The 12,911-nt window shown below is 50.5% G+C and overlaps 1 protein-coding gene across 1 annotated transcript in view; it reads right to left on the bottom strand.

Moving 5' to 3' along the window:
* Positions 1 to 1,558: 1,558 nt before the first annotated feature.
* Positions 1,559 to 12,911, bottom strand: part of LOC133345676 (uncharacterized) — a 42,244-nt gene continuing 30,891 nt past the window's right edge. Inside the window, exons 2-3 of the mRNA XM_061556640.1 lie at positions 4,438 to 7,109; positions 1,559 to 3,995 (exon numbers count right to left, since the gene is read on the bottom strand). Coding sequence (XP_061412624.1) covers positions 3,259 to 3,995; positions 4,438 to 7,102 — 3,402 coding nt within the window. The 5' untranslated portion in view covers positions 7,103 to 7,109 and the 3' untranslated portion in view covers positions 1,559 to 3,258. The remainder of the gene's footprint in view (positions 3,996 to 4,437; positions 7,110 to 12,911) is intronic.

Genomic DNA, 12,911 nt, shown 5'->3' with positions numbered 1-12,911 from the left:
TTTCCCCCCCCCTTCCAACCCAGCATATATATATGCTCCAAGCAACTGTGCTGTTTCATTCAGACGCTGTCGCCTCGACAGACCTGGTTTCACCTGAGGACGGCTGCTTGCGTTGTGGTCGAAACGTCGTGAGAATTATTTTATTATGTTCTATTTTTATTATTTTATTACTTCCCTTTTACGTGACTTTACGGAAAGAACCAAGAAGATGAATCCCTGCAGTCACGAAAGCTTTAAATCTAAATGTGTGTCTAATGTTAATTGAGTGTAAGTATAATGTATGTGATTAAATGAAAAATGATCGCGTGAAGGCAGTATATAAAGCGAGCTCGCCACTGGGGGGCAGCCTCGTCGTGAGTTCTCGCACCCCACGTATTGTGTCACATGACACGTGACAAGTATGAAAAGACTATCCCGCGATACGTAGAGTCTGTCAGTGTCGAGCTCCCGACTATTGCCGATCACGAGGGCGAGTCCCGGAGTCTGCCTGGAGCAGGTGTGGTTTGTGTGGTTTGGCTTCCTCCTTATATCTGATATTTTCCCGCCTTGTGCTTCCTTGGGTCAGCTGTTGGCCTTTTGCATTTTTCCTTCTCACAAAAGCGCAGATATTCCTTTGATTTCGCTCCTCGGTCATCATTGGTCAGTTGCTGATCTTTGTGAGGTTGTTGACCCTTTATCCTCCGGGTGTGTGTGTGTCTTCACCATAGCCATGTTTGGTTCACGTTGTGAGTAGCGTGAGCAGCACTCACGTCGCGGTTGTGGAACTCAGAGGGAGGCACTCCACGCATAATATTATTTCCTGCTACAACGTGCTATGATGGGTACTGGGGAAAATAAAGGCGGTTGGTTAAACCCATGGATACATTATTTTGGTCGTATTATGTATTTTCATGAGTGATCTTAGGTCGAATACTTCCATAATTTGTTATTGGGTTGATGCTTAACTAAGATTTGTGGCATACAGTAATTGTTACCAAGGATATTCCGAGGGTCCTATTAGCCTTTTGTTCCCCATCTGTATCGCCAAAGACCAGCACTTCCTACTATCAAATAATGTTAATTCTGTTGACGGTGGAGGTTGCTGCTAGAGGTGATGGTAGTAGTGGGTAATGATGGTACAGGTGGTGGGCTTCCACCAATAAAGCTACAACTGAGTTACGCCCATGTTAAGCCTTTACCTTGTAGCCCTTTAATTGGTGGAAACCCACCACCAACGCCACCGTTGCCCATCACTTACATTAACATTAGCTGTCTCGGCCATGCTGCTGACACTTGGGCTACGCCCATTCTAAACCTTTATAAACAGTTTGCCTTTAGAGGTTAAACCCCCCTTTTCCTGATGACGACCGCTTGTGTTGTGATCGAAACTTCGTGGTTTTTAATTATATATATATTTTCATTCACTTCATTATTATTTTTCTATCTACGTGACTTTACCGAAAGAACCAAATAACATCACAATATTAATATCTTGACAAGGCACACAGACAGCAGCTGCACGGTGTTCAAACAACAGCAATAAAACTTGTCTGTACCAGTGAGATGTCTTTTTTTATTAAAATATATAAAACACAATTAAAGAGATAGCGAATATCTGCAAAAATGTGAAGTTTTGTTTAATCACTGCGTGTTTTAATTGTGAAACACTGACAATTTTTTCATTAAAAAAACAATGCAATTGCACAGAATGTAAACATCGGGTTGTGATATGGAAGCTACTGGTAGACAGCTGGTAAGAGCGCTCCGGTGCATTTCACCAACACTGCAAGGGCATCAACATTGGAGCAACTTATTCACCTGAGCAGGGCTCCATTTGTCTTTTCGGTGAATATAAAGCTGCCCGGTGTGTGGAACACCTTTGCCAATGGTGGTAATGAGGTTACGATGGGCCAGGTGGCCAGCGGATAATGTCCGGTGCACCCTCCCACACGGCCGCATGGCAGGCAGACTTCAGCCAAAAAAAGCACTGATTAAATACTTTCTTAAATACTTGCTCAAATATTCACAAGTTATTTTGAAAGCGGTAACTGGGCACCTTTCATATTACAACAGACTTCACGCTGTAATGAATCACCATGAAGGCGAATAATACCTAATTCCACACCAGTTATGGTTTGGGCATTGATTCATAAGTCACAGTGTCACAGAGTCTAGAGAATTTGAGCATATTGTATCTGGTCAAAAGTTCCATTCTTTTGTAATAATAGACTCCGTCAGGCGATGCTGATCTCCGTTTGTCTTTAATTTAGGTTCTGCTCTGCACCCCCCACTGGCCTCCTCTCGGACCAGTGTCGTCTCGCTCGCGCCCCGCGCACGCTCCCTCTCGCGTGCCACACACGCTCCTCCGTTAGCTCCTCTATTCCCGCACTCCGCACACCGCTGGCCGACGGCGTGCAGAGGTCCTTCAGTCACGTGGCCGATGGCGCGGATCTTTCCTCACCACCCAACGTGGCTCAGCCTCTTAACTTCCCCGACCTCTTCCGGGCTCCCACTTATATACATTCCCTCCACGTGACCCTGAGTCCTCCCCTTCCGGATCCTCAGATCCGGTCTTCCCATACTACCCCGCTGGCTCCGCCCCCATTCACCTCGCCTCCCATTGGAGCCGAGGTGAACGGTGGCCCCTCCCACACGCCCCGCAGACCAGGCTCCGCCCCCCAATACCCCGGGCCGTGTAATTGGACCCGAGCCAAGCAACAACCCCATTTACGCCGCATTACACTTTGTACGATACACATATAAAGCAACGCTACCGCAACACAGCAAATAACTTCAGTGCTTCAGAACACAATGATGACAGTTTTGACAAACCCCACTGCCTGCCTCCCCAGTGTAGCTGCAAGTGTATATTTCCCTGGTCAGCTGGCACGAACCAGGATGCTGACCCTCGTGCCGAGCTCTTCGTGCTTTGTATACCAACACGGCAATGTGCATCACTGAGGGGTGGCCTACGAGCTGACACTTTGTTTACAGAAGGCGCAAGGAGATTGTGCGGAGCGCACAGCGAGCACAATGTACATTGGTGCAGGGTGTACTGTGCGGGAACGTGCAAGTCACGTGAGTCTTGTGGGGCGTTGTGCTGCAGCGCTTTGAATCCGGTGAGCTCTAACCCTCTAGCATTGCGTACTGTGCAATCGGAATACCGTCACGTATCAGTGCATTGTGCACAGACTACAACCACCCTGGCAATGGCAAGTCACCATGGCAGAAACAACTACACCAATGCACGATCCCTGACAATCATTCTAATTTTTGTCTCTAAACGGAAGATGATTTTGCTTTCTTGAAGAACTGCCTGGAAGGGGAGTGCTGGCTCTGCCTCTTGCGTAGAGGCTGTGGGCCCATGGCCGGTTCTGCCGGTGGCCAGGCAAGAGCAGCGCCACTCCCTCCGCGCCGTGCTGCGGAGGCATCCAGGCACTTGACGCTCACCCTCGGGAACATGAAAATGTTGTGCCGGGCACACGCACGTTTTTCCTCCATCCACCATGTGCGCATCGCTGCAGTCTCCCCGTGCCGCGGGTCCGGAGACGCTGGGGATGCTGTGGGAAAAGAGGCGCCTGCTGGCGGCACGACGGAAGGACGCGCCCAGCAATCGTCCTCAGTGCGGCGTTCACTCCCCAGCCTTGCCGGGGCATGTGCCGAGCCGTTCCGCCCAGGAGCCACGAGCCCAGGCAAGTGAGCGACTGGGGGGGCCGAGAGGCGCGAGGAGCGATCGGCGCCACCGGCGTCATGCGGCGTCTTCGGAGGCTGGGTGGACGTGGCGCCGCGAGCGGGGATCTTGCCGGTGCCGGTAGCGGTGGGGCCCGCGGAACTGCTCCCGCATGGACGGCCCTGGGTGGCTCCGGTGCCGTGACTCTGGCGCGCTTCCTGGGAGGTGGAGGTGGCGCTGCCCGTGGAGATGCGGGAGCCGAGCTTGTACTCCAGGGTTTCTGGGGCTCCTCTTTCGCCCTCCAGCCACACTTTGCATGTTGTCCACGAAAAATTCCTCCCGCCCCCTGAAAGACAAAGCACGTTGTGGGTCAAGTATGCTTTGTGTAACCAGGAGAGGAGCCCGGGAGGCCAGGATAAGGGTCATTGAAATAGTTATCCTGGGTCACCAAAATTAAAGCAAATAAAAATCGGGCCAAAAATAATTCCCATGAGAAATAGATATATTTCACGAACAGAACCGCACAAGTGCACACACTAGTTGGGTGCATATAAATTAATCGCTTTGTTATACAGATAATTGCGATGCATTAATTGACTTAAATACAGAAATGTATGTAAAGTATGAAGATAATTATACCATGAGGTGAATAGAACACAGAATAAGTGATTCTTAAATCCCAACCATCAATCGTTACCAACCACACCAATTGGATGTGTGGGGGAAGGACGACAATCTATACACTATGTGAAGCGAGTGCGAGCATCAAGAGATAGCGGAAGACTCACCCATGCTGCGTCGCACCCTCCAGGCGGTGTGGAAGAGGTGTGGGTAGACGTAGTGCAGCTGGGCCATGCGTAGCAGCGTGAAGCAGCCACGCCGGAGCCATGGCGCGCACCGCAGCACACCCTCCTCCGTCAGAGTGGATGGCCGCTGCGGCACGGCGCAGCGCGCCAGCACGCCCACCAGCTCGTGCCTCGACAGCTCCATGACCATCGTCTCCCGGAGGGCGGCGAGAGGCACGAAGGTCCTGCCATGGCGCAGCACGAATGGGAACGGGCACGAGGACGCCGATTCCATTAGCACCAGGGCCCGGAGGACGCGCTGCACTGCTCGGCGGACACGCGGATGGTTGAGCATGGCCGCCTCCTCCTTGTGTTTCGTCCACTCTGCCTGGGACACAGCGTCTTTGTAGGCATCCGTTACACAGTCTGCAATGTTCATGAGTTCTGCGTGCAATGACAACAAAGTGAAGAGATTTTCAATTCTGGTTGCGGTAATCCCACCAAACTCTGATACGCAGAACCCATTCACGGTGATCTTCGACACTTTCTTTTTAGGATTCTTAGTCGGCCGAGTCATCTTGGCAGAATGAGAGTTGCAGGTCTTGCGTGCAGCGCTCGTTTCTTGAGGAACTGAAGTCACAGTGGCCGTATGTTCACCCAAACCGGGCGTCATGCTTTCCATCGCTGCCAGGTCTGCCTTCTCCTTGCTGATGTAGCGAGAGCCAAAACCCGGGCAGCTCACGGTACACACAGACCCGGGGACTTCTGTAACCTTGGGCAGGCCTGTGTCATCATCTGGCTGAAATGTGCAGGCTCCGCTCATGGCCCGTGCAGACTTTGGGGTCGCATATTCTTCTGCTGCAGACTCCTCACTCGGATCAAACAAGCAGCAGGTACCCGCTTCTTTGGCTCCCACTCCGGCTGTGTCCTTGACTGGGGCGGAGCGAGCCACCGGTATCGTGACACCGGCCGTGTCTTCCACTTGGGTGGAGCGCGCTGCTGGCATCACGACACCGGCCGTGTCTTCCACCTGGGAGGAATGCGCCACCAGCATCGAGACACTGGCAATGTCCTCCACCCAGGCAGAGTGCGCCACCAGCATCGCGCCACCAGCCGTGACCTTTTCAGGCCAGGAGGCAGCAGCGTCTCCCTCGTCCAAGGCCGGCTGTCCATGCTCGGCACCAAACTCGTTGCTCCCAGGCTGAGCCACTCCCACAATCACAGCTGCTGCCTTGATGTGCGTCTCACAATCGCGCGGTGTTGTCTCCCCCTCCGCATATCGTGCAGAAACTGATTCCGAGTCTTTACTCTCACGCCGACCGACAGAAGCGTTCCCTGGGGTTTCTTCTGCTGCACACAGCTGTTGACTCTCATGAGTACTTGGGGTGGGCAGACGTCGCGATTCCAAATCCATTGCGAGCTCCTTTACATGTGCCCCTGAAGGAACGGCGCCAAAGGGCAGAGTTATGCTCAGAGGTTCGAGTGTGTAGCGGGTTGAAGGCACAGCACCGGGCCCTACGTTGCGCTCATTTGCTGAATGCTCGGCGTCTGTCTGGGCGTCTGCATCTGCAGCTTGGACACAAACGCCTACTTCTTCTAAGGGTTCTTTTTTAATTTCTGGAAGTAAAAATGGCACGGAAGAGGTGGTAGTTTCAGAAGCTGCGTTCATATTTACTTCCATTGTTACATTCCCGCTGCAACAGCCAGCGGGACTTTCGCATTTGACGGCCACAGGGAGGACGGAATTCCCATCGTGGGGCCGTGGCGCTGGTCTATCGGTTTCGTCGTGAGCGCTTCTCCTCCTCTTTGTGCTGGGGGCTTTGGAATGAAGCGGGTCAGGAGCGAGGCTGAAGACGGAGGTGATAATTGGGATTTGTTCTTTGTTCCAAACGGACTGCCAGTGCCCGTCAAAGCTGTAGTGAGTGAGCCTGGAGCAGCAGCTGTGTCCGTGCCTGGAGATGCATGGCGCCGTGGAAGGGTCGGCGTGCCGGCCCCGCTCGGGTTCTTTCCTTGGCAGCGGCCGCTTCTCTCCACACGAGTTGCCGCGCCCGCCGACTTGCACGGTGGCGGGCGCCAAGGCTCCACGTCCTCGTCCGCGCCCACACCCGCGCCCACGCCCGCGCCCCGAGGAGTGAACCTCCAACTTGTCCGATTGCACCTGGGCTAAGGGTGCGCTGCCGCCCCCCTCGGCACCTCTCGCATGCCCCGGCCGGGCTGCCCTTTCCACTCCCGTTTGGTTTAATGAACGAACGTTGGACGTAGTCTCGCAGATGCCGGCGGTGTTCTGTGCGAGCATAGCCGCAGTGACTTGCCAATAAGGAGCATTTTTTGGCTCGTAAATCCATTGGCTGGGAGATGCCACGGAGCCGCTGTCCACCGTCGTGAACGGTGCACTGCGGTAAAGCCACGGATGTGACAGGAGGAGCTTCTGCCCAGCAGGATGCACGGATGGCCCGAATTTCTTCATGAACTTTGCGAGGTCGGAATGCCAGAATCCTGCGCTGTAGGATGCTGCCGTATCTGTACTCGCGGTGTTGCTGAAGCAGGGAGGCGTATGGAAGGAGAGGAGGCTGTGAGGAGGAGGAGGCGCGGAAATGGTGACGCCATACGGGAAGACGCCGCTGAGCCACGCTGGCGGATCGCGGCACGGAGCACTCACCGCCATCATTGCCGTCCTGCACACCAGAGACAGCGCACACCGCACCGCTCACCACCCTGCACGACACACTTCACCTCACACTGCACCACACCGCTCACCAAACCACAACCTGCACTACACACCGCGCCACTAACCTCTGCAAAACACACCTCACCCCACACTGCACCACACCCTACACTGCAGCACACACCGCACCGCTCACCGATCCACACCAACCAAAACCACACCGCTCACTAAACCACACCCTGCGCTACACAATGCAAAACACACCAACCGCTCTCCACTGCACACTGCACCACAATGTCGGCCACCACAGTCGCAGTTCTCAGGCCAATCAGCCCCCCGAGGACGATAAAAATGTATGTATTTTGAAACAATCACAGACACTCTTAAAGACACATTTTCAATCACCCACTCGTTAAGTCGCCCAATCACAATCACAAACCAAAACGCTCACTCACACACTCACGCTCCTACTTGTTAACTCACCCACTCACAATCACACACCCACGCTCTCACACTCAGAAACTCGCCCACTCACAACCACTCGCCTACTTGGAATGAGTTCCGAATCTGGTTCAGGTGCTTTAATGCGCACGCTTGTCAGTCCTTGACAATTCACAGGTGTCACCGGAGAGCAATGAATGGATGTCCATCTGCACAGTGTGGTACGTCCCAAGAAGGAGACGGCCAGGACGCTCCGGGCTCTCCGCGGCCGCCCAGGGCCTCAGTTCCCACACTCCCCTCCACACTATCTCCGGGATGCCCCTGAAAGCTCTGCTCCTGCTGGTTCCTGTTAATCCACGCCTTGTTCCATCTCCCACTTTCTCGCTATAATGTCAACTCCCCACTAATCTCAACACCCCCCCCCCCCCCCAGTTAGACCTCATTTGGCTCTCCCCGCTCGCCTCTGGCCCATACCCTGCTCTGGTATCTCACTCAAAACTGCTCTAGAGGAGTTGTACACCCCAAGCTGCCACTGATTTTCAGAATGGCCTGAAATAAAATGTATTGTTCCGGATGACCGCTGGAAAGTATGATCTTGAGTTTTGATAATAGTGTGCTGATCTTTAAAGGTGTATTGAATTTTTTTTATTCTACTACTGATGCTCCTGCTGTTATGGAGTGACTCATGCAGCCAGCTATGGCTGCAAAGTTTGGTCGTACATGTTATGTATATCGTTTATTGTTAAATTTGAATCACAGTTCCTATGATCACTGTTACATTATTTTTTATAGCTTCATGTTGGTGATTTTGAAAACGTTTTGGTTTAGCCATGTTTGTTTGTTGTAGTACAGAGTTAGCCTGATAACTTTAATCTACTGTACATTGTCTTATGGCTGTTATTGATTTGACTTGCATCCCACTGGGATTTTTGCACACAGCGTTGAAATACGGTGTTTTTTCTGGAATAATTTGCTGTTCTTTCCTGGATTTTTCTGTTGCGTGTAGTCACTTTAAGATTTCGATTTAAAGCTTTCGTGACTGCAGGGATTCATCTTCTTGGTTCTTTCGGTAAAGTCATGTAGAAGGGAAATAATAAAATAATTTAAAAATAAACATAATAAAATAATTCTCACGACGTTTCGGCTACAACGCAAGCAGCCGTCCTCAGGTGAAGAATGAAACGCCACCAAGCTTGGAGCGTATATTTAAGCTGGGTTGGAGGGGGAAGAGGAGCGCCTTGACAAAATAATTTGCATATCAAGAGGAATTTAGCATATTTATGGGAAATGCGTAGGAGGTGGGCTGGGGGGTTTCAAAGTCATATTATGCCCGTGCATTATGCAGGATTAGCAGCATCAAAGGGAGGGGGTAGGGGGTAGCATTAACAAAGGGAAGGAATGTTAATAGTATGTAGCTGCAGTTGCTAAACCACCACGTAAAAAACTAAAGTATAAACTACATAGTATCATCAGTATACTAAATATACTCTCCAATAAGCTGAGCTACTAACAGTAATACATTACAATTCTATGTCGCAAAAACGTCGTGAGAATTATTTTATTATGTTTAATTTTTATTATTTTATCATTTCCCTTCTACGTGACTTTACCGAAAGAACCAAGAAGATCACTTTAAGATGTTTCTTGTTCATGTTTTTGTTTTGTTGCGGTTGCACCCGAGTCGCATGGCTCACAGGGTTATACCTAATGAAACTGAAACACAGTTGGCTGCATACGGTGCGAAAGAACTTCAACTACATACATGCAAATGCTCTTCCAATATCACCCTTGCTCTCTCTCCTGCAGCAGTGGTTTCCATCTCTGTGTAATGGTTTTACCACTCCAATACCCTGGCCGGATCATTGCCTCCCGCCTTGTCCCCACTGACCCCCAACTCCCCCCTCCCCCCATTGTCTGTGAAAAAGAGCTCCACAGCTCATCGGATTTTTCCAGTCTAAATAAAGATTTTGATTCTGATCTCCTGGACTCGCAGCGGTCGCGACACACCAACTAACTCACCTCGCTGCAGATAACACTCACCCACTCCACTGCAGGTCACAACACTCACCAACCTAACTGCAGATCACAACACTCACTCACCATACTGCAGGTCACAACACTGTGGGGGTCGCTGGCCCCCGAGATCCATCCCTCGATAATGCTGACGGTCGGGATAACATTACTACTCGCCCCCTCGCTGCTAGGCGAACCGCTGCTGGGTTCCTCACCCATGGGGTGGGAGCCGTCGCTCGAGGATTCCCCTCCACCTCGGGTCCGCGTAGTAGGCATGGTTAGTTACCGAGTAGTATTACGTCCCTTTCACACTACCACGAAACCTCCCTTTCTTAATCGCGCACCTGTATCCTACACGTAGCGAACGTACACCCACACACAGCTCCGCGCGCGTCACCCTCTCTTGCGCCGCTCTGCGCAGCGCTCCCACGTGGCGAGCCGCCGTATACACAGCACCACACGCGTTCACACTTCTCAGCGAGATCACACGAGGCCACGATCAGCTATTAATGATTTATTCTCGGCTACCTGAGAATTATTGCTAAATAAGTATGAATCGACGAGGCTGGCCTATTCTGCTACCCCTGGACCTATTCCCTATTTATCGGCTTATGCTACTATTTCACCTTCTTACTCACAGTTCGAAGTATTCGGTGTCCCGTGGGTTTTCCTCGCTGCTCGTCTGGACACGTCGCTCGGACGTCCGGAGGGCAGAGCTGGGAGCCGCCTTAACCGCTGGCTTCTTGGAGTGAGATCCCTCTCTACCTTGCTACGATCGCTTTTATCCTATCTCCCCGACCCAGGCCCCGCCTCCCCAGCCCTTACTCGCCCCTCCGGCGCTCATTCTAGTTCATCCCATTCTCATGCATGCCTTTGTTATGTCAATTATGCGGCGGCATCCATCACAAAGGCTTGCCGTGGGAATTTTTGCACGGACCGCTGCATACCGCTGATTCAATCTTAATTTTAGAACTTTCGTGACTGCAGTAAATGATTATTTGGTTCTTTCGGTTAAGTCACGTCTAAAGATAAAATAATAAATTAAATTAAATAATAGCATACGACGTTTCGATTGCAACACAAGCAATCATCATCAGGTATAATGAAATAGCGACATAAAATCTAACCAGAAAACTATAGACAGACATATTAGCAGACAGATATCACCAAGATACATAGAGGGAGCAACACAGGAACCAGAGAGGGGTGATCATCTCTGTGGGGTGGCCTTAAATAGACAGAGGGGGGAGGAGGCAGAGAGAGGGAGGGGGTTAGGGAAAACATTTGCATATCAATGAGTGGTCCAAAAAACAAGGTTCTGCAAGTGCGATGACACGGCAAGCAAGTCTGAAAATCAGAAGGACAAACTAAAATTCAATAACCTAGCAAAATATCGAAATGTAATGTAATACAACACAGAGAGTCGGTCAACACACAATTAACGCATAGCCTGGTTGATTACGTATTTAAAAGATTGCTAAGTTAGAATTTAAGTGTGAACATTCCAAAGAGAAGACACAGGCAGAGAGAAGAGAGAGAGAAAAAAGGATAAGCTCAAAACTTCCCCGTAGAAGTGGTTCAATCTTAATTTTAGAACTTTCGTGACTGCAGTAAATGATTATTTGGTTCTTTCGGTTAAGTCACGTCTAAAGATAAAATAATAAATTAAATTAAATAATAGCATACGACGTTTCGATTGCAACACAAGCAATCATCATCAGGTATAATGAAATAGCGACATAAAATCTAACCAGAAAACTATAGACAGACATATTAGCAGACAGATATCACCAAGATACATAGAGGGAGCAACACAGGAACCAGAGAGGGGTGATCATCTCTGTGGGGTGGCCTTAAATAGACAGAGGGGGGAGGAGGCAGAGAGAGGGAGGGGGTTAGGGAAAACATTTGCATATCAATGAGTGGTCCAAAAAACAAGGTTCTGCAAGTGCGATGACACGGCAAGCAAGTCTGAAAATCAGAAGGACAAACTAAAATTCAATAACCTAGCAAAATATCGAAATGTAATGTAATACAACACAGAGAGTCGGTCAACACACAATTAACGCATAGCCTGGTTGATTACGTATCACCCCTCTCTGGTTCCTGTGTTGCTCCCTCTATGTATCTTGGTGATATCTGTCTGCTAATATGTCTGTCTATAGTTTTCTGGTTAGATTTTATGTCGCTATTTCATTATACCTGATGATGATTGCTTGTGTTGCAATCGAAACGTCGTATGCTATTATTTAATTTAATTTATTATTTTATCTTTAGACGTGACTTAACCGAAAGAACCAAATAATCATACCGCCGATTATTCGTAATTTCAGCTTTATCCTTTAACTTCCCTAATTCCCCTAATAATGGTGCCTGCGCGCTCGAGCCCATTTTGTCATACTAAATTATGCCGTCCCGTCCCTCTTCAGCCTGTCTCTTCAATACGTGGGGGTGTGTGTGGGAGATGCATTTCAACCGCGGTGGCCTAACGCCCCTCACCGCGACCATGCAATCGTAATGCATCGGGTGGAGGTCGTCCAATTCCCTGGTCGCCGGAAACCGTGAAGGTTAATCCCGATAAGGGCTTCTCGGATTAAAACCGGTCGGCCAGGTCACTTCCCCTCGGAGCTCTATGGGGGGGGGGGGGGGGGGGGGAATTGCGTGCGGGTGTGTTTATGTGAGGTGAGGTGAGGGGGACGCGGAGGTCGGCTCCGTCACTTGGTGGTGGCGAGGTCTGGGTGGGGCGCCCGCTGAACGGCTTCGTGGCGGCGGCATCACAACACTCACTCACATTGAAATGCTAATTTCACTGCCCCCCCTCTCTCTCCCCCATGCTGCCGATCTCTCCGGTCACTGCAGCCCCTCCCCCCCCCCTCCGGGATCTATATGATACCTCGTCACAGAGGCGTTGTTTCTTTGTGTGTCTCTCTCTCTAAGTGTCTCTCCCTCTCTGTTGTTTGTCTCTCTCTCTGTGTCTCTCTCTCCGTATCTGTGTTTGTCTCTCTCTCTCTGTATATGTGTCTCTCTCCGAGCTTGCATTTACACACAGTTCTCACCGGATGACGGTTGCTTGTGTTGCAATCGATCTATTATTTTTTGCATTTTAAGTGACTTTACCGAAAGAACCAAAGAGTAATTCCTGCAGTCACGAAAGCTTCAAATCAAGATTATTCACACACTCATTCATCCACTCACCCACTTCACTGCAGATCACAACACTCACCCACCAAACTGGAGGTCACAACACTCACTACACTGCAGGTGACAGCACTCACCCACTCACCCATCTCACTGCAGATCAAAACACTCACCCACTTACCCACTCACCCCACTGCAGGTCACACCACTCATTCACTCT

This window comes from Lethenteron reissneri, chromosome 22 (assembly GCF_015708825.2).
Source record: "Lethenteron reissneri isolate LAM-NWPU_2019-01 chromosome 22, ASM1570882v1, whole genome shotgun sequence".
Classification (NCBI taxonomy): Eukaryota; Metazoa; Chordata; class Hyperoartia; order Petromyzontiformes; family Petromyzontidae; genus Lethenteron; species Lethenteron reissneri.
The sequence above is the reverse complement of the archived record's forward strand: the minus strand, read 5'-3'. Positions and strand labels throughout refer to the sequence as shown.